Source organism: Crocodylus siamensis, chromosome 3 (assembly GCF_052110815.1).
Source record: "Crocodylus siamensis isolate JL-2025a chromosome 3, ASM5211081v1, whole genome shotgun sequence".
Taxonomy (NCBI): Eukaryota; Metazoa; Chordata; order Crocodylia; family Crocodylidae; genus Crocodylus; species Crocodylus siamensis.
Genome location: NC_143397.1, coordinates 105,381,598 through 105,407,399, shown reverse-complemented (window position 1 = coordinate 105,407,399; position 25,802 = coordinate 105,381,598). Strand labels below are relative to the sequence as shown.

The 25,802-nt window shown below is 41.6% G+C and overlaps 1 protein-coding gene across 9 annotated transcripts in view; it reads left to right on the top strand.

Annotated features, from left to right (window-relative positions):
- Positions 1–2,590: 2,590 nt before the first annotated feature.
- Positions 2,591–25,802, top strand: part of ZNF462 (zinc finger protein 462) — a 126,239-nt gene continuing 103,027 nt past the window's right edge. For 3 of the 9 annotated variants that reach the window (XM_090038912.1, XM_090038904.1, XM_090038903.1), the window contains exon 1: positions 3,899–4,043. In XM_090038912.1, the coding sequence (XP_089895038.1) occupies positions 3,938–4,043 (106 nt within the window). In that variant the 5' untranslated portion in view covers positions 3,899–3,937. Of the gene's footprint in view, positions 3,564–3,896; positions 4,044–4,089; positions 4,136–5,425; positions 6,439–25,802 lie in introns of those variants that run through there. The other 6 variants (XM_090038906.1, XM_090038907.1, XM_090038913.1 and 3 more) reach the window with 5 other exon arrangements.

Below are 25,802 nucleotides of genomic sequence, written 5' to 3'. Positions count from 1 at the left end.
TAATTCTAGATTTGGTTGTCACCATAATAGTGTATTTGTTTCCACTGTGGAAGTTGTCTTGTTGAGTCATCAGAGACAAGATGCCAGCACCAAGAGAAGTGCAAATTTTCCTCATTCATCTTAATGGGCTGTTAACTTGTGAGACTAATTAGGATCATTGAGGTGTTAACACAGTTAACCTCTTTATTGCTGGTCACCACACCTAAAACATTGCATGAATATGGTCCTCTTCTATGGAGGAACCCACCTGTTGTCACCTCTTGACACTTCATTTGAAACTCTAGGACTGCAACTACCTTTGTCAGTCAAACTTGCTTCACTTTATTGTAGGTGGAGAGTTTATGAACTTCCTAATGCCCTTTCCTGGATGGGCTGCAGTGTCTTGAGCTAAAACTGTGGGACTCTGGTACATTTTCGAGATAACTAGATCCTGGAGCCCCACAGAAAGCTCAGTTAGAACAGTTAATACCATGCAAAAATACACAACAGGTAATGCTACTGCAAATCGCTGCAGAGAGTCAACAGACTTCGTACAGTTCTTTTCAGATTGTCCACTGCATCCAGCAGTCTCTCCCTGGCAGTGTCCAGCAGCTGCTGCTTCAAAGAAAGGTGGAAGAACCTCTACCAGAAGGAAGTAAAAAATGAATCTTTTCCACAGGTAACAATTCCTCCTCACACCCATCAGTGTTTGCTTAAGGGGAAGCACAAAGTATTATACCCCAGACACCTCAAGAAACCTGCAAAGCTTGAGCATGTCTTAGAGAGGCTCTAATAGGTGGATCACTAGTGTATGTGATAGATTTATGGCAAGCGTCCCTTTTCAGTCCTCTAGTCAACCCGTGGCAAAAAGGGGGGTTGGGGTTGGGGGTGGGAGGAAAGAGTGAGGTATGCATCCCAGGACCATCCTCTTTTGTGCAGGGAGGTCACGAGAACAGGACTCCTGCTTTCTCTTGGGGTGCTTCACTCCAGAAATAATCTAGATCAATGCAAGGATTTTTTTTTTAATTTAGCTGACAGGGCAAGGAGGATGTCGGAGGGGGGACACACACTTCTAAATAAAAAAGAAGAAGAAGAAACCGAGAGACAATCTCAATGAAGATTTTATCTCAGACTTGATGTACAGCCCTAACAAGAACCTTCATTTTGAAATACGATTGTTATTTTCCTGGAGTCTAGCTTGTCAGAAAAAGTCAGACCCCCCTCCCCTTAAATTAATATTAAAGACAAAGAGGTAAATTCTCCCCTTCGGCACTGAAGGTACGTCAAAGGCTCTGCACAGCCCTGGCGTTGCCTTCATGCGAGGGGATGATTTATAGAAAATTGCAGGCAGAACACATGCACATCCTGGCAGCCATAAAGACAGTCCCTCCCTTCCCTAATGTTCTTTTATCAGCTTCTTAGGAGGTGTCCGCTTCGTTTGTCTGCATAAAGCCATGAGAGCAAGTATGAATTCCCAGGATTTTTGCCCCCCTTCCAGAAGGATTCTCTAAGTCCAACACTGCTCCTTCTGTCCAGAATCTCCTCTCCTCCTATTTCCAGCACTTGTTGGAAATGTCTGTCTTAGCTGTTAACTTGCACTGCTCAAGAGACAGAGAGAGAGAGATTTAATGGGAGATCCTCCGTGTGTGTATGTGCGTGTGCGTTGTACTGCAAGCAGGATCAGGGATGAGATCATGGGAGACTCTATGATTTAAATATCTGGTTAGTGCATGGCACGGTTTTGACCCCCCCCCCCCCATGCCTCCGTTTGTTCTTTAGTTGATCGGCTGGGATAGCTAAAGTGAGCAGAGTTGCAAACTGTGCCTCCTACATCGCTCCTAAAATCTTGACGCCCTTTAAGAAGATCATCTCAGCTTCACCACTCGCATAGAAATGCCTCAACTCCCGGCCAGGAGCTTCCCGTTAGCCCCAGCCCGGGAGCGATGGAAAGAAGCTTTCCGGTTCTAGTCCGTCTCCCATCCATGCAAGCTAGAGGACTAGGGATCAGGCACGTCCTTGAACTCCGATTACTTTTTGTCTGACTACCAGGTGTTGATTTTTCGAGACCTCCACCCCCCTCTCCCCTGCGCTTCCGCAGCTCCAGAGTAAAGCCTGGAAGGTATTTGACTTGGCATGGGAAAGAAGCTACATATATATATATATATATACACACACACACATATCTCAAAAGAGGTAGCTCCGAAGGACTCTTGGAAAATGACACTACGTTAAAAAAAATCAGGGTAGAAAAAGCTTCATCTTTGCTCTCGTGCCTCCACCAGCGTGACACCTGATCGTTGTCACTGCCCCAGGGCTAAGCGAGCAGACGCAGAACCGCGGACAACTTGGAGTCGGGAAGTGTAAAAGTTCTTTTAAGTGGGGTTGGGTGGTGTTTACTCCCTCCTCGCGCTCAATCCAAGCATTTCCTAAATCTAGGAGGTGCTCTTGGTGCTCCGCCGTACAAGCTCTCTGTTCTCCTACCTGCTTGGGAGAAATCAAAAAAACGGAAACGGCCGTGTCTCTCTTTCTGGGAGAAGACTTCAAAATACGTGCCAGAAATGGACAATTCCAGCCTCTTGTCTCCACATCAAACGCGAGCTGGAAGGGGGATTAAACGCCAACCACGTGGTAGATCTGGTTTTATACTTTGCAACCTCCAGCTCCATTTATGTTCTTTACCCTGCTCCGGGAAGATTAGCCTCTAGATGGATGTTTCTGAGGGATCAGCTCGGGGGCACATCTGCCTGCAGGAGCGGGGGTTTGCCATGGCTGGTAGAAAGCTATGACCCAGCAGGCGAGATCCATCTGAGCGGGCTCCCCCGGCAGCGCCAGGGCTAATGAGTGCTTCTGTGCAGGAGGCTTTGTGAAGGCAACAGCTTGGAAGGGGAAGCTCTTCAGATCGCTTCCCCCCCTTCCTCCTCCTTCTCCTCCTCCTCCCTGGCCTGTGAGTGACTCAATGTCCCAAACCTTAACTTTGTTACCACCTTCCCCTCCTCTCCAGCTCCTCCATCTTCACCACCTCCTTCTCTATCAGCATCATCTTCTCCTGCTCCATCTCCCTGCCTCCTGGAGCTCTTTCTTTCTGCCTCCCTCCCTCTTCCTTGCCTTTCCCCTCTTTCTCTCTTTCCCTCTTTCTTTTCCTCCTCTTCCCCTACACGTTGTTGTTGTTGTTAGAAAGGCTTCTTGCACCCCCTGGTGCTCTTGCGTTTTGTGTGGTAGGAGAGGAAGATTGTCTTCTTTCTCTCTCTCTCTCCCTCTGGTTGCTCATTATTCAGAGAGAGACACAGAGGGTGAGTGAGAGAGAGAGAGAGAGAGACGGATATCTCAGGTCATCTGCAGCTGCAGCAAGCCAGTGAAGGAGAGAGAGAGAGAGGGAGAGAGAGAGAGAGGGGGGGAAAAAAAAAGCAGGGAAAGATGGCGATCCTCCATTGCTGAGACCTGGCAAGGAGCACATGAGACTCACAAAACAACTTCCACAACAATAACAAGAAGAAGAGCTGGGCAGAGAGCAGGAGGAGGAGGAGGAGGAGAGGAGGCGGCGGCGGCAGCAGCGGTGGCGGCGGCAGTAGCTCCGGGACACCACTGTAAGTTCTTGCCATGAAAACCCATCTCCGGGTTGGCATGGGCAGGATCATCTCCCTCTCTCCTTCTCGGTTTTCTTTCGCTCTTTCTTTCGCTCTCTCCACCACCCCGTCTTCCTCGGAAACCCATTCATTCAGCCAAGGGAGGAAGGAGGAAGGGGAGAAAAAAAAGAAAGAGGGGGGGTGTTTTGTTTGAGAGAGAAGTCTCTCTTGCATGGAGGAGGAGAAGGAGGAGGAGGTGCTGGTGGTGGTGGTGGGAGGAGGAGGAGGAGGAAGGCGGCTAATTAATTTTTTGTTGTTGCATTCAAGGGGGGGGGAGATATGGGGAGATCAGTGAGGTAGCAGCGGGGCTTGGGGGTGCCCGTGTGTGTGTGTGCATGTGTGTGCAAGGGCTGGATGGTGCCTGTGTGTGTGGACTTGGAGCAGAGACGGGAGACACAGAGGAGAGAAAAAGCTCCGTGCTGGCACGACCCAGGCAATCGGGTGACCTCTTTCTTTCTTTCTCTCCTTCCTTCTCTCCCTCCCTCCCCCCTTTTTTTTTCTCCTCCCCTCTTGCGAGCTGGTCCATCACCCAGGTATTTGGCTCCTCACCCCTCCCTCCCCACCGCCGCTCCTCAAGTTGGGATGTGGGGGTCTCTGGCTGCGTCTCCGGGGGCGGGGGGGGGGTGGTGGTGGTGGTTTCTGAAGGGGGTTGCTTGGAGGAGGACAGCGCTAGCTGGAGAGCAGAAGCCATTACACACACGCTTCTGCTCTCCTTTGAGAGAGAGCGCGAGAGAAAGGGGGAGGAAAGGAGGGGGCAGGAGCCCCACTTTTGCTCGCTCAGCTCCCGGGTGTCTCTGTCCTCCTGGCACGCCGGGAGGAAGGAGCTTCCCCTCATTCAGAGCAGCTTTGCTCTATCTCTTCCCCCTCTTTCCCTTTCTTTATCTCCCTGTCCTCCATTTGCAAGCTGTCTGCTTTGGTTCCAGTCCAGACTCCACCACACAAAGCTTCTCCTCGCACACACGCAGTCTCCAGGCTCTTTATGTCTTCTGGAGTAACCTTCCTTTTCTCTGAAGCATTGTAGTTTCTATCCTGCAGAGAGAAGGAGAGAGATCCTACCAGAGCTTCTGGTAGATGTGATGGGATAAGAGACCCCCCCGCCCTCCTCCCCACCTCCCTCTTTTTTTTTTTCTTTTTTTTGTTATAAAAAGTTTCATTCGTTTTTAATGTCTGGGATTGGAAAGACCTTCAAGTCTGGGGGCTTTCTACTGCTGCTTTTTGTGTGTGTGTGTCTGTCTCATGAAGCTGCTTGCATGTCTAAGAGGAAGTGACTAGTTTGGCAGAGAGCTGTGATCTGAGTCAGGTAAGCCATGTCATGTTCAGTAGCTCCACCAGAAAATGGAGGAGAGAGAGAGCAAGCTTCCAGTAGACAAAGCTGAGATAGGAAGTGCTCAAAACATTATGGATGCCTCTCCATTTTTTGTGTGTGAAGCTTTGCTGGCAATGGCTGGCTTGCTCATGGCATTTTTTTCCTCCCAAAGGTTTCTTCAGTTTTGCCCTGTGCAAGATTGTTGATGGCTCTCCATTCTCTTAGGAAATGGAGGAGTGGAGGAAATTTCTTAGATCCTTCTCCACATAGAAGAGCATGTCCTAAGGGGTTTCTTTCTCCAATTTTCATGTTGAGGTCAATGCTTTAGACTTTTCTCTCTCTGAGTAACCTTCATAGGAATTAAAGTGTTGATGAGTTGACCAGATGCATCATTTTTCTTTCATATTTTGAGGCAAGTTTCCATAGCTGGAAGCTGCTTGGATTCTTCTGCAAAACACCATGAAACATCAGCCTCGGAGGTGATCCTGGTAGCCTTATTTTTAGGGTATTTTCTCTTCTGCTGCCCCAGAACGTTTTTTGGATGCATTTTAAATTACAGTGGAACATTTTCCCCAGCTAACTTGGTTGCATGCTTACAATACTGGAAAGCTTTTAGAGGTGCCCTGGGGCTGGCTGCTAATAGAAGGTTCTTAAGATACCATAAATGATAAGGGTTTTCTCCCCTCACATTTTTAACCCTCGAAATATTTTTCATGTTCTTCAGTGACCCAGACAATTTATTTCTGAAACTTTTAATGTCATTATGGAAACCTAAGAACTTTAAAATATGATGGCAGCTGAACAGAAGGCTTTTCTCCCCCCCACTGCCTTTTTATTTGGAAGAGCTTAGGCAAGTCTCAAAGCCAGGAGACAGGAGGACCCATCACACTTTGCTAATCTGTTGTTACAAGTATATGCTTTCTCAAATAATAACCCAAAATGAAGTGCTGCAATGCTTTAGGATTCCAAAAGGACCATTACCATACTGGTTGAAGAATGGGTCAGCAGAGAGGTGTAAGCCATGTGCTTTCATACATGGTGTTTAAAGTATCTGGGAGAACTCAATAAAGGAAGTATGGTGTAGGAAATATCTGAGTGAGATGAGTCTTAGTGAATGGATGTTAGCCATTAGCAGCTAACACAAGTGTGCCTGTGCAAAGGTAGAAAGACTTGTAAGATGGTGGTTGGAGTAGAACTTGATGATTCCAGCTGCCACAAGATTAAAAGCAATATACTTGTTCTGTTTTCATTTCTGGGAAAAAAAAGTGGGTGTGTGTGTCTGTGTGTGTATCTGCATGTGTGCATATAACACTAAACAGTCAAACCCTTGAATGTACACTGTTCAAGGGATTGTGTGGTTCTAGAATGGCGGTTGCAAATTGGTCTCATTCAATTGCTTGAAATATCACGACCGGCTTTGAAACAGAACACATGTGGGATGGACCTTGGCACTTTTAACTTTAGATATATTCAAGCTTACACAGCCACTGCATGAAAGAGAAGGAGTCTTCATCTGCTGTCTGATCAAAGGTGATCAGTGTTTCATTTTGTCACCTTCCATGTGAGCCTGATTTGGTGACTGAAGTTAATGAAAAGGCCCTTTACTAAATTTTGCAGACTTTGGATCAGGCCCATGATGCATGTCTCTTGCCCTTCATACTGATTTCAGATGTAGAAAATGGCCAAAAAAACTGCAGGTTTCTAAATGAGAGAAACCACAGGGCTATATGACCGTCTCCTCTGTCTTCTCTGATCTCAACACAGAAGCACACAACTTACTTTGAGCTATCAACTCAGTGCTAGCAGTATAATTTGGTGTATAATTCATTGCTATAGAAAATGACACGTGCAATTGGACAGTTAGTGTGAGATTCAAGAAACTGAGCATCTAAAGGGAGGGCCTCCCCTATATGTTACAGTGATGGGCACTATAGAAAACCATAACTGTTACTATAGATGCACTATTCTGCATAATGTTCTCCATATCTGGATGAGTGTAGACTAGTTCTCACAAGTATGTTTGTTATTCAGTGTGAGATTGAAATCTCTTGGGACAGGAGTAGTTTTGCTAATTAAGCTACTTTGTGCATCTCTGAGCAAGAATTGAAATTTATAGTAAATGGACTTCATAAGTGTTACTTCTGATGAAAAAGGATAGAAGAATGATCTCTTTCTCATGAAGTACTGTTTATTCACAGGTATTTATTGAAGTTGATAATTGGTTCATTGGTTTAAACAATGAATTCAACTGGTTGTTGGGTGTGTTGTCATTAAACTTGTAGCATGCTATTGAAGGATGTGCAATTTGAAAGGCACCACTGAAACTGATAGAGAAAAGAGCCCCCAAAAAGCAAAACAGCATCTATTAATTATGTTGTGCATATAGTGGGTTGAGAATATGTACAATCTGGTGTGGCTGTGTAATCTGATGGTTTATGTGGAAATAAGCGAAAGTAAAAGGCTTTTCTGTTTTGTAACTGATTTACAATAATGAAGTTAAACAATGAAATGGTTACTGTATTGGTCTGACTTAGAGCAAGACTGGTGTTTGCAAGCCATCAACCCACTGTGAGTGAGAACTGATGGGTATTGGAAGAGAATCATGCTCTACAAAGATGCTTGGACATCTGGCAGATGCTGGGCCCTAAGGAATGGACAGTTTAATTTTAGTGTTAGAAAGGAAATGGGAAGTACTAAAATCTTATAATAGTACATGCTGCAGTTTGAGGAAGGTTACTCCAAAAACACAAGCATACTTCTTGAAATTCTGAGCTCTCAGAAAGAATAGTGAGCTAATAGCTGGGGGTTTTTTGGATTATTTACAAACAACACATGTAGTGTTACAGTATGAATTAAGATTGCTCTAGTCTGCTGTAACAGTTGCTCTGCATGTTGTTGCAGATAATTTCTCAAATTAAGATAAAGAGCACTCCTTTGTAGTAAGAAGCTGTGGAAAAAGGACTTAGATCTGTGAAATTGGTGAATAGCTATGTAATATTCATAAATCAGCTTTGTCCAGTTCTAAAACCATAACCAACCATAACCCAGGGAGGAAAAATACAGGTACAAAGTTGTTGAAGAAATGCTAAAATGTTGCAAAGAGAAAATTAAGGAGAGATACTGGCTGTGGCAGGGGACCCTTTTTGGCATATCTAGGAAAAGTCTACAGAGCAGGTGTTAGTTGTATCACTTGTGTCTCTTACCTTGTTTGTTCTTCTGGACTTTGCTTTGTAGTTCTATTACCTCATTGTAGGAAGCCATGTTAGCAATACTTATCTTCAGGCTTGCAGGGGTCTCCTACAAAGATTGAAAAAATGCAGGTTATAAACCTGTTCCAAACTGTCTTTTCCTGCCACTGTAGTAGGGTTGGACTGTTGTAGCTGTGATGATCCAGGAAATATTCAAGAAGCAAGGGTTTGGTTTTTTTTGTGATCTCATCTACTGGACTAACCGACATAATCATTTAAGTTTGTCATTGATCAACTACTTTCACTATTGATCAAACTTCTCATTGGTGAGTTCCCCCCAAAACATTTGACTGTGTCCATCTAGACACATTTTTTTTCCAGGTACTTGTCTCTGTGTTGTGCTGCAGAAACCATGAAGTTGCTAAATGATAGCCAGGGTGTCTTTTAGAAATTTCTCAGAATAGCAAAACTTAGTATGAACCCATATAACTTGAACAGCAGTCTTGAATGTGTTAATTAAAGAATATGGGAAGGCAAGTCCAATTTACTGTTCAAAGAGTGAGAGTAGGTTTGAAGAAAAAGCAGGGTGAGACAGGAGTTAAGCATGCTTAAATACTCTTTTTTTTTTTTTTTTTTTTTTGAGAGAGAGGGAACACAATTCTCTTAACCTAAAAGGGGGTTGGAGAAGTTGGCGATGCGAGTCTTCAGCTGCTGGCAGAGACACAGTTAACACTGTAAACGGTTGAACTTCAGCATGGCACTTCTCCAAATGAGTTGACTGTTGAAAATAAAATGTTCCAGAAGAACTGGGAGAACAGGAAAGAAGTTAAAATAGCATGGTTTGTATGCCAGTGCTGAAAGAAGAAAAGGGGGGGGAAGGAAGGGAGATAGCTCAACTTATGATAATTATCTTGTTGGTTATAGTGAAAAGGGGTGAATAGAAGTTTCCAAATGAGGAGACTTGATTTATATAAATTCAGATTTCATTTTTGTCCTGTATTTTTTTGGAAACATTCTGTCTACTTGACCGTGTTTGAGAGGTTGAACACGTGTGCAAATAAAAAACAAATGAAATTATATTTATTGTTTTGGTGTTTATTTTTGAAGACAGTTCCACAATATTTAGATTTTACCATTCATCTCAGACTTTTGTAAAGCTATCCTAGAAGTTGCAGTATGAACCCAACACTGGAGGTGTTTTGAGATATGGTAAGAATGGCTCTTCATTTCTGAGAATCACTACTTAATGTACACAGGCTTCTTGGCATTTTTTTGTTTTTACTGTATTCTATCTTCAACAAATATAGTTTCATTGGCCAAATTGTTTTGTGCAGCTTGAGACACTTTCTAATTATTGTAATATCATCACTTCTTGCCTAATTACTAATTGAAAAAACATTTCATAAGCTGTATTTAGAAAGAACTCCCCCCACTCCCCAAATGAAAGGTTGTGATCATTTGGTATTAATTTTCTAGACATCACCTGCTCTGTTTTTCACTGAACTGAATGTCAAGTCCAGATCCAGCAATCAAAATCTGTGCCTACTGACTTTCCTTTTTGTCCTGAAAATCTCAGCAATTTTGGATGGCCTTCATGAATGCATGTGATGCAACCATGAAAAGATGAACACACATAGGTGACTTTCCTGATGGAGTGGGAATTCATTAGGTATTGGGTGATGTCTGTTGATCTAAAGGTTTATTTTGTGAAGAGGGTGAAGATCCTTTGAGGAAGTTTCATAGTTAAGAATCATTTAAGAACTTTTTTATGTGCTGAAAGTACAAGCTAGAGATCTCAGAACACACATCCACTGTTTTTAAATTGCTGGTCAGGCACTATTTCTAAGAATATACACTTGATAAAGTCAGTGCAAGGAGCTGTAGGCACAGGAATGATGTTGTCAATGATTAGGAAGGACTTGGAGAGAGCTTATCTGGATAGCAGTCACTACAGGGCCAATGTAAGGCCATATTCTTCTAGATGCACAGGATTTACAAGACTCCTCCCTTATGGTGTGAAAGTAGTTAATTTAAGAATCCAGTTGTTGCTACTTAGATCTTCCATGGTGAAGAAGATAAAACAGTATTCTTAGGTTTGTGTTGAGCTCTGTAAGACTGTTTCAGGGTCCTGTGGGTGGAAAATTTATAGATCATTATCTGTTATCTGTTGTGGCTCTTTGTATGCAAATAATAACTTATTAATTGCTAAGCAAAAGAATGAGTGGCAGCACAGTATGGACTGTTAGTACAACTTACAGGTAAAACTTAGTATTTCCATCTGAAGATCAAGAAAAGATGTTGAGGCATTGCATTGCTCTTGCTAATTGAAAAAAAAAAAAGCTTTGGAATGGACCTGGGAATTAGAACCCCAGCTGCTGTCATGGATGAAGAAGTCAGGCCTTCAAGTGGTGCAGGGATTAAAATGTCAGGAAAAGGAAACTACGGCATCAGCACAAGTAGAAAATAGGCAGGGCTATTTAGCAAACAGAAAAGACATGACATAACTATGTGGAGAGGAATCTTGTTGCTGATAGTTATTGCATGAGGTGGAAAGGTAGTAGAAAGGTTGGCAAGCAAAAACAAAGCAGAAATTGCAAAAAATGACTCTGTATGGCGGTTAAGACTGTAGTTTGTTCATGAACGTATTTTTCAATAAAATCTCTCGTAACAACAACGGAATTTTGTGACATGCACGGGCAATACGAGTATCCATGATCACTGCTTATGCTGAATGAATAAATTCCCTTCCCACTGATAGCTCCCAGGGCCTTGCATGGGAAAAGAGGGTAAGTGCATCTCACGTCCCTAATGTTGTAAATGGAGAATGAATGGGACATAACTAGGAAATAAAATGAGCTGGACATTAACTGAAGGACTAACAGCTCAAAAATAGAGTTGTTATTTATTACTGTGGAGGTCACAAATCCTTTTCTTTCAATATCTGGTTATTTTCTAAGGATAAAAGGAGGTGGCAGGGGGAGACAAAATTCTATATTTGCACTTGAATATTTTTGAATTATTTGATGAATAAGGCGAACAAAGGGGGTGGGGGGTGAGGGAACGGGGGAGACACGTAAGGTTTCATGTGCCTGGAGGTTCAGGTCAAGAGTTGATGCCACTTAACATCCAGGACAGTGTATTTACCTTTTAGTGCCTTGAAAGTTGGTTTACTGAAGACTTTAGCTGGGAAAGGGATCATTAAGACAGCTCATTGCAGTCTGAATGTCAGAGTTCAGCAGGGCTGCTGCTGAAACTAAAAGCAAAGTAAATACTTTTTCCTTTTAGCCTCCTTTTTCCTGTTGTTGACATTGACAATTCAAAGAACTCCATGTTTCTTTTGCTGGGTTAAGCAAAACTTCTGGAATGACTGGGGAGGTTGGTTGATTCACCAGGTTTTGGCTAGGTTTTATGTAAAGTGGATTCTCCATGGCTCTAAACAAAGGATTTCTCCCAGGATAAAGCTTTTTATCTTGGTATCCTACAGCCTGGTACAAGCAGGTTGTTCCACTTTAAGTACCTGTGAAGTACCAAGATCATACTTTTATTTCCCAGGACTTGGGAAGCGGGAGTTAATTCAGTTAACTTCCATGGGCAATCAGAGCCCAGGGGACTTGGGATCAACTGCCTTTTTTTAGTTCAGATGTGAAGGAATGATTGTTTTGTGATCAAGGCATATTGCTGAACTAGACATGGGCATTTTCTTTCCAGTTCTGCCAGACTTTTCTAGTATGAACCTAAGCTAATTGCTTGTGGCCACAACTTTAAAAAAAAGTCTGGGGAAGGGGTTAGGGGGAGGGAGGGTTGCTAATATTTGACTTGAGATGTTTTTGTGTGTTGCTTTCTGAGAGTGGCTGAATTTGAGAAAACTAGCTCTTTTGAAAACTGGGCTTATATGTGGCTCTTAGCTGAGCATCCCAATAGTGAGGATATAAAATAGGGATAATAATCAAGTCAAAGAGACATTGAGAAGCTAAGACCTTTGGACAAGTTTCTGTTCTTCCAACTCATTTTGAAATTAAGAGCATTAACACTTCTCTTGCAGTTAGAAACTATTCAGTCTGTGGCAGAGAATGTCCCATTGCCTTTTGATTCTGGGATGTTGAATGTCACCATAAAAGCCTATAGATTTTATTATTTATCTCTTTACATTGTTGAGCTGCCCTGATGACACTTTGACAGTAATTGTCTTTGTTGACTGGTCACCTTTCTTGGACCTGTGTTACTAACTGTAATGGTTTATAATAGACAGGACTTAAAATATGCACACTGTCTCTGGAGTTTACTCGTTATTGGCTTAGTGAGGTGATGTGGTTCAGGAAGGAAGCAGCCGCAAAGGAGTTATCTGTAAGTAAATCTACCATTCTTCTGGAATCCATTTTCCTGCGTGTGTGAAGTACAGTGCTCTCAGTGGAGAGGGAAAAAAAAACAGTTTTAAAGTGATTAGAAATACCAATACTGTTTCTTGTCCTGGTTAACTGAAAGTTCTTAACATATATTTTAATTTTTGTCTTGCTTGTCTTCATTTTGGTAATATGTTGTGGCTAAAGGATGTTAGCAAGCTTGGAAATCTGTGTTTGTCCAATCTGGTTTGGATGACTTGTTTCCTTCTGATGAAGGATGATTTGTTTCCTTCAAACTCGATTTCGGTTGCACACAAAAGGATTTACAAATTGTTGACTGGAGGGTGGGGGGAGAGCTAGAGTATCTAGACAGTTGCCTAACTAGTAAAATTGCAATTAACTACTAAATTGTTGCTGTCTTCTTTAGTGCAGTTGCAAAAGGCAGAAGATTCACTGATGAAAGAAAATGCTCCAGTTCCTTGCTAGTAGTGCATCTGCAAGTTACATCCATGTAATTTCAAGGCTACATGTACCAATTCCTTTTGGTCTGTTGACCTTTTATCTTCAGTTGGGGGGTGGGGAGAGGAGAGAGGGCATATCAGCTTTCAGCTATTTCAGGTCATCTGGAGGTCAAGTTCCCTCGTCTATGATCCAGCATATTGTGTAAAACAGCATTGTGTGTGATAGTACAGTGACCTATGAGAGAGTATTTTACCAAGTCCTTGGGAAGTAAATACCACTTGAGGCCATTGTGTGAATCAGCATATATGATACCTCTTCTGGCCTCTTGACCTAGAGAGGTTGTTATGCTTTAAAAATAGAGAGAGAAAGAAAGAAGGAAATAATACCTCTTTTTGGAGGTTGTGTGCTTTGTCTAGGGAAGCTGTTATTTCATCACATTCTATTAGATAAGGAAAAGATGCTTCTTGAGGTATATTGACTATGATGTTGGATACACTATGTTCATATAGGATCTAGTAGACCTTTGGATTCCTTTCAGTCAAATGCATAATCTTACTACATATTGAAACTGTTAGAAGAGCAAGTCAATGTATTTTGGTTACCTAACTGCATGAAAACAATAAATCAAACCTGTATGTGTTGTTTTTTAGTTTATCACATTCTATAAAATGGCAGAGGTGAGATGCTGGCACCCAGATGCTGGCTCTGGGTGCCAGCATCAGGTGGTAGAAGGACTGTCAGAGAGGCTGTAGGTGATACCTCTCTGCCATGCCCCCCTCCCAAACATATGCGTGGCTCCCACCTAGGCAGAGAACAAGGTGATCAATATCCCGTGACACCATGAAGTTACAAGGAATTGTGTCACAACTGTTAATATTTTAATTATGATTTTATAGTCAGAAAATGTAATCCAAAAAATAGGCTTGAACCAGAAGCTGAAATGGCAGGGTTGTACATGGATTGACTTGAAGTGAGCAAACCAAATGACCACAAAGCTTTTCCTGGTGGTTACCTCCATTTAAACACTAGTTGTCCTCGAGGGCTAAGTTGCTCTTCATAGTGCATTCAACTCATTTCAGTGGCACACAGTAATGTAAGGTCTGCTTGCCTGTGTCCTGGTCTTCTCTGTAGAGATGTTTATTTTAAGACTTCATGTCTACTTAGGTTTGCTAATGCTATCCTGTAATATCAGATGGGTTGTTGAGACCTCAAGGGGTGAGTATCTATTTTTAGTGTGTTTGAAGGGTAGATGATGTTTCAGATTGTGGAATGACTTTCTGGAAGGCTTGTTACCATATACTGAAGTTTTTTATGCCATGGCCGTGAAGTTCAGTCATATGACCGATGAAGCAGTCACTTAAATGGCACATACAAAAATGTGTACAGTTCTTTCCTACTCCATGGGAAATTTTAAAGATTGATGGAGCTAAATTGCTACACTGGCTTTTTCAAAGTCATGAAGAGGGCTAGTTATCTTTACAGTGAAGTAAGCTTTTTCATGATTTGCAAGCTGTAGGTTTGCACCCAAATCAGAAGATAATATTTCTAAATGGGATGTGGAAAGTGGACTTAGAGAGGTAGTTAGCCATGCTAGTCTGAAGTCAGAAGACAGGGTAGTAGATCTGCACCTTTATAGACTAAACTAAATAAGATAAATAGTAGAGCACAAGCTGTCATGGGGTTAAACTCACTTCAGCAGGTGCTGTGAATGGACCTGCAGAAAGCAAATTATAAGAAGAAGAGAAATTAGGATACAGAAGATGAGGGTGGGGGAAGTGAGGGGGAGGCAGGGCAGTGTTAGGAGGGACAAGCAACCAAGTATTAAACCCATAGGAACAAAGGGGTCACAAAAACTAATCCAGGTAATGAGATAAGAATCCATAGTCCCTGTTTAAACATAAAACATTAAACCACTTAACAGTCCAGTTTGCAGATTATTTCTTGTTCTGCAATTTCCCATTCAAGCTGGTTTTTCAAAACGTTATGCCTAAGGTCAATGATGGAGTGTCCAGGGAGGTCCAGGCGTTTGTATCTTTCTGCATCTGATGTCAGATCAGTGTTCATTCATTCTTACACACAGCACTTGCTCTTTCTGATGTAGACAGCAGATGGATGTTGTAAGCAGGTGATGGTGTATATAAGGCTGATAGAGTTGCAGGTGAATGAAGTTTGGATTTTATACTCCAGTAAGGCAAAGTGATAAACTCTAGTGCAAACTGCATTAGAGTTTATCATGGCACCTTAATGGCACATGTTGATACTCAAGCTGCTGCGGTCCAGGATGTACTTCTAGATCGTGGGCCTGGGACTGCAGAAGTTTGAGCTGGCAATAGGCTCAGGGGTTGGCCCTGGGCTCTAGGTGCCAGCATCAGGTGGTAGAAGGACTGTCTGGGACACAAGGGTGCTAAAGTGCAGGGCTGGTCAGCAGGCAGCCCCCACACTTTTGCACCCTCATGCCCCAGCCAACCCTGAACACCATCTACACGTGTGCTTCAGTGCAGGAAGTAACTATCCTCTAAGATAGTACTGTCCCCGAAAATTTATCTACTGCACTCTAATACTGGCATATGTAGATGGTGTTGCTTTACTGAAGAGCTAATTAGTCAGCTCCAAAGTAAAGTGTACATGTAGACATGCCCCTTGTTTATTAGGTTCAGCAATGATGTAGTCCAGTGTTCTCCAACCTTTTTATGGTGAAGATCACTTGTAAGTAAATAGCATGCCAGGATCTACTGCCCCGCCTCCTGGACAAGCTGCCCGGGCTCTGACCCTACTCACCCAGCCGCTGGCCCAGGTGGCAGGAGGCATGACTCAGCCTAGCCATGTATGTCATACTGCTCCCAATCGTGGAGCCTTTGACAGACTGACATCGACTGTCAGAGGCTTCACGATTGACTGGTTGGTGACCACTGATGTAGCTGGTACTGATGTGGGGACACTGGGCATTTGGGTCAGTTGCAAGACCCAGTGCCTTGGTGCGGATGAGAGTTCATTAGTTTGTTGTTCGGAAGATGCCCGTTTGAGTTTGGGTGCTTGTCTGTAAGGCACAACAGGTGTGTCTCCAAAGCTGGCCTGAAATTATCATCATATTCCAGGAGGGGTTAGACATCATCCATGATGTATCTTAGGCATTCAACCTGGGGGCTGTAGGTGATAACCAGAAAGAGTCTGTTCTTGTTCTGGAGTTGGTATTGTAGTGGGTGAATCTGAGGTCTGAGTCTGGCTTTGTTGATTTGAATGGCTACAGTTTTGGGATTGTATTGCAACTGTAAGAATCCCTTAAGATGCTTGTCCTAGTTAGTGGGATCAAAGAAGATTCAGTTGTAATGTAGGGCTAAGTGGTGGCTTGCCCCTTTTCATATGCCAGGACTTTCCTATTTAGTAATATGGGAGAAAAGGGATAGTTTGCAACTCTGTGACACGTATCTGAGAACACTGGCAACTGAGGTTGGAAATTCTGTGTTGAAAAGATTTAGTGTAACAAATTATATGATAGAAGATTCAGTCTTGAATACAAGGTTTTTTTGAAAGTACTGTAGGGAAGTGGTAGCCACAGAGAACATATTTAATTTTAATGATTTATTGTGGTTAGACTTTTATCTGCTTTGGCTTCCTGTTTTCTTTGGAATACATCAAAATTACAATTTTTATAGGACTCTTCTTAAATTCCACATTTATGTATATCATGTGTCTTTAGTGCCATTGTTATGATGATTAACAAAGTGTTTTTAATAGGTCAGACCTCTTTGCTCCCATTGCATGTTCTTGTTACTTATGGTACTTTGGCAAGCAATAGAAGATGAGGACTAAAAGCCTTATCATGCAAAGCTTATCCATGTGAGTAGTCCTAGGAATTTGATTTGAATTTCATTGCTATTACTCCTGTGAGTAAATGTTTGGAAGATCACATTCCTAGTTGCACAGTGTTCCTCTTGGGGGTTGCAGCAATGCACTTGGAAATGATATTAATGTACTTAGTTTTTGACAGCTACCCTCTAAATACATAAGGTGCTCATTTGTGATTGTGTATGGAAACATGGATGGACTTTGTTCACATTAGCTAGCAGGTGCTAATATAGTAGATAATTTTCATTTCCATTCATAATTTCCCCCCCTTCTTCATTCTTATATTTTGTATTTTGGCTGGAGGAAGCATATGTGTAGTGCATACTTAAGTTAGATTTCATTTCGTATCTGCTTGCTTCTGAGGTATGACTTCATAGAGGATGAAGCTTATATGAACTTTCTTTCTGCTGTGCAGTCTTTAGGTGTTCATTTATCTTATATCACTATCACAGAAAATAGCGTGTGTTTCTTGAAGTTGATGATTTTGCCTTTATAAAATAGGTGGTTCTGTGTTATGAGGTAGTTTTGTGTGACAGTCAATGTTCACTAAACCTCAGTTGCCTTGCATCAGGAATAATGCTACCAGTGAAAAAAGAACATGCATTGGTGTGTGTGTACAAATAATACAAGTTGCTATCCATGTGGTTCATACTGCCATGGTACTTTATCTGGCAGATCATTTAAATATTTACTCCAAAAGCTCTTGTTCTCTGTTGGTGTGAAGCAGTACTTCCAGTTATTTTTAGGTCATTTTCATCTTAGCAACCCTGTTGGAGATGAACCAGACATGCTGCTGTAAACTGTCCCTGCGTTTTGATAGAATTTAATAAAATAAAGTTTAATGGTTTGATCCCAAGGGAAGGACAGACCATCTGGTTAACAGAAGGTTAGGCCAAGTAATGTATTGCTGAGAATGCCACAAACCAACCCAGAATATCTAGTAATGTCCAGTTACTGCATGTATTAAGTATTGAAATGGTGCTTTCAGATCTGCAAAGCCAGCAGTTCTGTTACCACTGCTGTGACGCAGGAGATAATTCTGTTGGGCAAGCAGCAGCATGGGGGTGGATCTACAGTACAGGATGTGTAATGTCAACATGAAGCATTGGAGCTGGCAGTAAGAAGGAAAGCAGCCATTTCATGCCAGTGCAGGAAGCCTAAGTAGATTTTTCCCCTCTGCATCTTGTCCTTTTATGTTGCTTTCATATTCTGTATTAAATGATTACCTTGTGCTTTGTCATCTGAAAACTTCAGCCCAGCAGGTTTTCATTGCTTTCTCTTTTTGAACCTGTCTTTTTAAACAACTGAAGTGTACTCCAAAAGCATGCATACTGGATTACAAAAAGAGGGGAAAAAGCGTTGAGTGAATTTGGAGAAAGAGAGGAGTTCAGTCATGTGAGTCTTGAGCTTCAGATGAGGTTTCATTGTGGATCCTTTTGGCTGTAGTGCAGAGACAGTTTGTTCAGAAACTGCAATCATTTAAGAACATTGTGCTGCAGCTGTGAAATGAAGAAAGGTACAGAATATACTGCAAGTGATACTCCATAGACTTTGCGATTATGTAATTGCTAAGGAACCATAGACAGCTATCACAAAGGTCTTTGCTTTCCTCTCAAGTGGAAGGTTCTACAGCTTAAGGTTTTTCTCCTTTTTTGGGTGTGTATGTGTGTGTGTGTGGGGGGGGGTAGCTACAAGCAAACTTATCATGCCATCAACTTTTATAAGCCAATACAATCACTAGAGTGCCTAAATCTGTAGGAGGGAATTTTTTACCTAAACTTGCTGGACTCTTGGGACTATGAAAACCCAGTGACTTGCAGTGTTGTAGATTCTTCTGTCAGATGAATTGGAAGTTTATCTTTGTAAAATTGGAGACACCTTCCCACAGTCACAGCATGGAGCATGCCAGAGCTTACTCAGTAATGGGAATGGCAGAGCTACACTTCATAACCAGAGCCTTTTCAATTTCTCTTGCCTGTTCAGCAGGATTTTCAAAGAGTAATATTACAGCCTCACTTGAATGAATGCTTCTCTTAGATGCTGTTTTGTGGTAGCACTGCAAGGTATGACTAGCTTCAGACGTTCCTAAGGGCTGAATGACCGAAGTAGTCAGCCCACAGGTATGTTTTCCCAGTAGCAATTTGGGGATGGGAGGAGGGGATGGACATAAAACATGGTTTGTTTATGAAGACTGGTCTTGGCCAGTAATAATTTCAACCCTTCACTCTTGCTTGTTCCACTGGCCCTGTGTTCAGGCTATTTTTTGATTCAGGTTCTGTAAATCTGGATCTTGTGTATTTGAGGCTATTTTCAAGGCCTAAGTAGAAGTGACGCTGAAGAATTACATGAAACTTGACTGCCATCTCATAGTGAGGAACATCATCTTGGTTACATAAAATTGTCCTGTATTTCAGTAGCTCCTTCTCAACTAGGATATATCAGAGTTGAGAGAAGTTATTTTAATAGTGGAGGATGCAGTTCCTTCATTGTCTCTCCTTACATACTTCTTTTAACACTCTGAAAAGCTTTATTTTCCATGGACTGGCAATCTTTGTTTTCAGTGTGGTTTGATAGCTTCTAGCTCACTTTAGATCAGTTAGCATCAGATGCGTTTCCCCAGAAGTAATGTTCTGTTTTCACCAGTATTTTCTGTTCTTTGCGTTTAGAACTTTCATATATGGAAGAAGAAACCTTTTTTTTTTTTTTTTTTTTAAACCAAGAAAGGTGTTATTTGTTTATAATATGGTCTATTATAAATAACTCCTTAGATGATCTTGCCGCTGAAAGCTTGGCAGCTTTCCATTGAGTTAGCCTGTTTCAGTAAGGAGCTATCGCTTAGGATATAAAGCAATCTGCATGGACATATGATCACACATAACGATTGTTCTTGGTGTCATTGTGGATACATCATTGTTTCCTATTTCTGATGACTCTGAGCTAGAACCACTGTCTGAAAAATCAGTAGAATTTGTGGTACATTTCATCGGAGGAGCAGCACTGAGTTCTTGCCTTTGAAAGTATTGGGTGAGAAATATTTGGAAATTTTAGGTATCACTATGGATTTGCCTGCAATAATATTATGAAGAACTCCAAATAACTGAACTACCCCAAACCAATGATATTTGGAAATAGATGTCATGCAGATGCATTATGTAAATTCCTGTAAGAACATGTATTTTCTGCATAACTGCTATGCTACCTTCCAGTGACATCTCATAAAATGAGCATCCCTATTTTCCCTCATTTTAATGCCTACAGTGGTGGAAGTGGTGTAGAGCAAATAAGGCACTTTGTATTCTAGTTATTCATTTATTTTAATAATGACCTTAAAAAGACAACATACAGTAACATGGAACATGTTTCCAAAAGGAAATGGGAATTTAATGACAATAGAGTCAATATCCATGATTCTGAAGATGTCATAAGACCTATGGTAATGTGTTCCTACATTCTACTTCATGCTTTGCCTACAGTTGCATAGCCATGGCAGTCATGTCATTTAAAGATCTTAAAGTATAGTATTGGTTTCTGGTACATAGCAGTCCAGAAGTCATATTGTAACATTTGTCTGAGGCTTCTCAGTCGCTGTTTCATGAAAAATTGATCATGGAGTATAAGCTAGTCAGGAGATACTTGGCAAATTATCCTTTTAAGTTGCATGAGGAGATTCAGCCAGTTGACTTGTTTCTACTCTGGTGGCACTGCATGCTAATATGGTGACCTCAATAATATTTATTAAAACCGAACCCCATATTAATTCTGAATGTCTGTGTCTTGAAACTAATAATAGTTGTAAACGTCTAAATAAAAAAGCAGTATTGATTTCTCTTCATGGAATTTTGGCACACTATGGTGCTAGTATTGGACACCTTTTAAAAGATAACAAAATAACAGGACAACAAAATTTGTCTGGAATTAGTGTCACACATAGTTGTACAGTAAACTGGTTAGTTTGCCACTAAAGTTTTAATGTATCGTTGCTCCGATTCCCAGCTAATGCAGCTTCTCCCCCTCCTCCTCCATGATTACCTGCTCCTAATTATTGGTTACTACTGGATAACTTGCCTTTCCACTGCAGTGGCAAAGTAACCAGAGTTTACTGTAGATGTTTAGAAAGTAATTTTTATGGCTGCATAGGGTCAAATACAGATTGAAGAAACCAACAGTGATGATGATATCTCAAAGGTATGATGCCAAGTTAATAGGAAAGTCACCATGAATGCAAACCTTTAACAATATTTTATTTTTTACAAATGCAACAAGTGTTCAGAGATGACTAATCTGGGAAATACCGTGACCCCTTGTGAAGCGTATATGTGAAATAAGGGAAGGTGAAGATGCATGCTGCCCAGCAATTCAACACTACCAGTGCTACAGTGAGAGATGTATGTTGTCCAAGATGAAGTTGTGGGAAGGAGGTAAAGATGGGATGGATGGGTTGTAATCACCTAAAAAAACCTGAGGAAGCCATGGGAGCTCATTCCCAGTGTTCTCTGAACAAAGGTAGAAGGTTGGCAGCTGGGCCAGTACTTCATCTCTAATGGCTGGCCAGGCTGCTTTTTGCATTTAAGAGTGAGCTGGACCATTCTAAATCTGGCATGTCCAGATGCCTTCTAACTTGGGTGACCTTGCAGCTTTCAAGAAAACCATTCTAAGTGTTAGCTTCAACCTTACTGAAGGACACATTCTGAAGAGCTAGCTCATTAAGCAAGCTTTTGAAGGGTGTGCTCTGCAGAGCAGCTTCCTGTTATTTGGTTAATGGTTGACCTAGTTCTATTGCCATATGCTTCCTGGAACGCATTCTAATATAAAGTATGTGCTAAAGCAAGACTGGAATAATAGCAGGAAAGTCAAAGCCTTTATGAAACAGAAAGCATGTTACTGCTATTTCATTTTGGAGCATATTATAGTTACTAAAAATGGCAATGTCTTCTCATGCAACTATTTTGTTGATTTTTTTGATTGCAAACCCTTGAGTATTCATCAATCCTATTTTATAAGGAGGATTTCCCCTCCTCCCCCCCCCGAATCACCTTGTACTAAAGATTTGCATCAGTGTTTTCTTCTTTGTGTGTGTGCAAGGCTAAACTTAGCAAGTGAAGTGCTTGGAGTAAAATTATAGCCGGAAGGTAAGATTAGATAGATTTGGTTAAAGGTAGGTGATTCTTTTTTCTGGGGTGGGTTTTTTCATTGCAAACCATGGATTAACAAATCTTTTTGCTCTTTCAAGATTGGCTAGGAGCCAGATTTGGCGATATTAATCTTTTTACCTGGGATCAGCTATACAAGAACACATGCTTTTAAATGTAGGGAAAAATACAAGCTTCCTGGGGATGGTAGACAATGTTAAATCTCCAAGCTGAATATCTACTTTGCAACAGATCGAGGTTGTGAAAACCTTTGGGTCTTGTTTTTTTTGGTTGATAGGAAGACACCTGCCATAATGATGGCAGCAGTGGTATGTAGCAGGCATTATGCTGATAGAGGTGAAACAGACATTAAAACACTCGTGCATAGCCTTCTGAGAGCCTTTAGTAGTATCAAGAGACGTGGTGATTTATTATTCTGCTGTCAGTGTGGAAAAATCAAGCTGCTTGAATATTCAGATAACTGGTGCTTGAGGAAAGGAGATCCTTTTCGCAGTTTCCCTTTGTTCTTCTCAAGACCATAGGATTAATGCTTGCATAGGATAGTAGCTGCTGTGAAACTGGTCCATAGAGTAGCGGAAAACAGTGGGTCTTGAGTGTGTTAATTGTACTGAGTGCCAAAACCCCCTTTTTGTAAGGATTTCACAGATATGGCGATTAGGGCAACTTGATTGAAACAAGGGAAAATGTCATTGCTGCATGACTTGAGAGGTGTGAAACTTCTACTTCCTGAGGAAATGTACAGGGGAAACAATTGTTTTCTCTTCTTTCATTGTCTTAAAGGGCAGTTTTATTAACAAGGGAGGGGGCTTGCCATTCCTTTTTTTTTTTCCCCTCTCTCCTCTGTCAAGTTAAATGAGTAGTGTGAGAGTGATGTCATCCAGCAAATATGGAAGAGGCAAGGATTTCTTAGGGTGATCTCTTTTACTGGAACAACTATGCTGTTAGGATAGAGTTAGACACACTTTGAATGAAAAACATTCTTCCATGAGGAAAGCCAGCAATAGTTTCTGGATGTTGTGGATACTCTTTATAGGGGCACATAAACTGTGTTGTATGGGAAACTGTAGCAATGGACTAGTAGTATTGAACATGTCCTCTTTGTTTCTTCACTTTAAGACTTGCCCAGAACAATGTGTTGCTTTTGAGAACATGGTGAAACCTTCCAGACTCATTAATATAGAGCCAAACTTGTCTTGAAGCCTTGGGGAGAAGTTCAGTGGGCTTGAAAATGCGTTCATTAATGGCACATAGCTGAGGAGCAGCTAAGACATTATCTGCAAGAGAAAATGACTATCGTAGCTGTTCAGATATAAATTAGCTAAGAATAATTCCCTAAGTTCTCTTCCACAATGGAATGTCCATACAGGGCTCTTGAGCTAGAATAGCAATGCTGATCTGTTTCCTGATGGACAAGCCCTAAGACTGATGACTAGAAGAGTTGTTATAGATCTCCTTGGTCATCTTGTTCTGGCAGAGGGGTTGCTGCCTTCATTGTGATAATGAGGTTTCTACCTTTGGCCTCTCAGACTCTACAATTATTATGATGGTTTTCACAGAGAAGATGACCTGTCCTTAACCAGGTCACTGATGCTCCTAGTTCCAGGAAGACATCAGTCATACACTTTGGACTAAGATCAGCCCCTCCTGAAGAACACTTCTTATTTTTACATCATATGTAATGTAATATAAATTACGTGGTAGATAAACGATGTAATATTTGGATGATTAAATATAAAACATGATGCACCCTGCCTATAAATAAAGTTCAACCATCACTTAGTCAACTGTCTATTTACTGAAAGGACCTGGGGAAGGAATCTACTTGCCATGTCCTATATTACATAACATTTGGTTATGATAGTAAGATTCAAGAGCTGATAAAATAGCTACAGAGAGAAACTAGAAGGCTCTTCATTGTGAAGAAGACTAATCTGCACCTGGAAACACCAACACAGCAACCTATGGATGTATATGGAGAATAAAGGTGTCTTGCAACTTGATAAGTCGGATGAGGAGGACTCATGCAAACCAGAAAGGCCCTTCTTCCATCCCACACTGCTGCTTGCAAAGCTTTGTAACAAAGTGATACTTTCTCTGATGGAAATCTGTTCTGTTTTTTTATGAAGAGGCAGCAACAAACAGAGTAGCAACCGTAGACTATGGTCCCATTCAGGGATTACAAAAGAATACGATTTGACACTATGCAAGCTGACAACATAAGAAGAATTGCTGTTTACTGGGTCAGACCATAGGTCCATCCTGTCCTCTATCCTGTGCCACACAGTGACAGAGTGGATGCTGAAAGGGAGAGTGAACCGGCTATGATCAGGGGTTTTTTTTCCACTGTTCCCATCTTACTTGCAGCTTCCAGCATTTAAGGTCTAGGAAATTCTGATTCGGAGGCTATATCCCTAACTCCCATGCTACTGATGTTCATTTCCTTCAAGAATTTGTCCAGTCCATTTCTGAATCTAGCTAAACTTGTCATCTTCCACAACATAAAGTGTGCAATGAATTCCATACTTTAATTACATGGTGTGTGAAAAAACCTGCATTTTGTTAGTGTTAAACTTCCTACCTATTAGTTTTATTTTATGACTCCTAGTTCTTATATTGTGAATTTTAACACGATAGTAAATAATAAATCCCTATTTTCTTTCTCTTTGCCATGGCTGTCATGCAGATGGCTGTTCCATAGGTTGGGAACAAATATGTATTGACTTTGATGACAAATCTGTATGTATCGACTTTGATGACATGTCACCCATAGCATGGAAAGAAGCCAAATTACCAGCCTTTCAAGAGAAGAACCTGATGCTAATCTCCCTGGCAGGGAGCCATTTCAAGACCCTGTGAGAACTATCAAAAGGAGATCCCACCTTGGCAGCAGTGAGCAGAAAAAATCAGTAGATTCTTCAGAGGAGAAGCCTCCACATGGAAATGGTGCTACAGTTCAGCTGGTGATTGACTTGTTTTGCAGCCAAAAGCAGTGACAAAGACCTGTTGTTCTCCTAAGAAGATACAATCAATGGATTGTCTCTTTGAATGTGCCATCCTATATATCTGACCACCAGATTGTTCTCTGTGGATTTCCACCCTTTCTGAACTGGAGAAAAATCAAATGAGAGAACAGTGATGCTACTAGTCCTTCTTTGCTGCCTGAGGAGGCCACTCATTCTCTTGACTACCCTTGAGTCTGCTTTTTTGTCAGCATAGAACCTGCTGTCACAAGAAGGGCTTTGGGCAGGGTAATCAACAGATGCATGTTATCTAGAATATAAACAGAGTTCACCCACTTCTTGGACAAAGTTCAAATGTGGGATAGGGACATGAAAAATTCTGCCGGATCAGATCATCCACAAATTCATGAATGTTCTTTAAACTGGCAAGGACTTAAGCCATGAGGCCAAAAAAGGAAAGTGGCAAGAAAACTACATATGCCATGGGAAGACAGTCATTTTAATATCAAGACAGACTCTAGGGCTAGGGACAGAAATTACATACAAACTGGTGTAAGTGATCGGAAACCAGTTCAAATCTGTAATGCAGCAAAAGTTCAATGCACATAAACTGCTCTCAAAATGGCTGAAAGAGGTTTAAGATGAACCCGGATGTATGTAGTATCAGAATTATTGAATTTCTGTCTACATGCCCTCCAGATTCAAACTAATTCTCAATCCCCCAGCATCCCAGGATGCTTTGCACCTCCCCTGCAACCTCCCCTCCCCGTCAGGGTGGGTGGGCTAGTTTTGGCCCAAGCTGCCTGCTCCAGCTGAGCAAGGAGGTGTGCTCTAGTACCCCTGAGTTTCTGGCCTGGGCCACTGCAGGATGCGGCTGCATTTACAGAATCAAAAGTGACTATCTGTTCACTTGCTTATCAGTTAAATCTAAGCAGCTTAGACTAACCT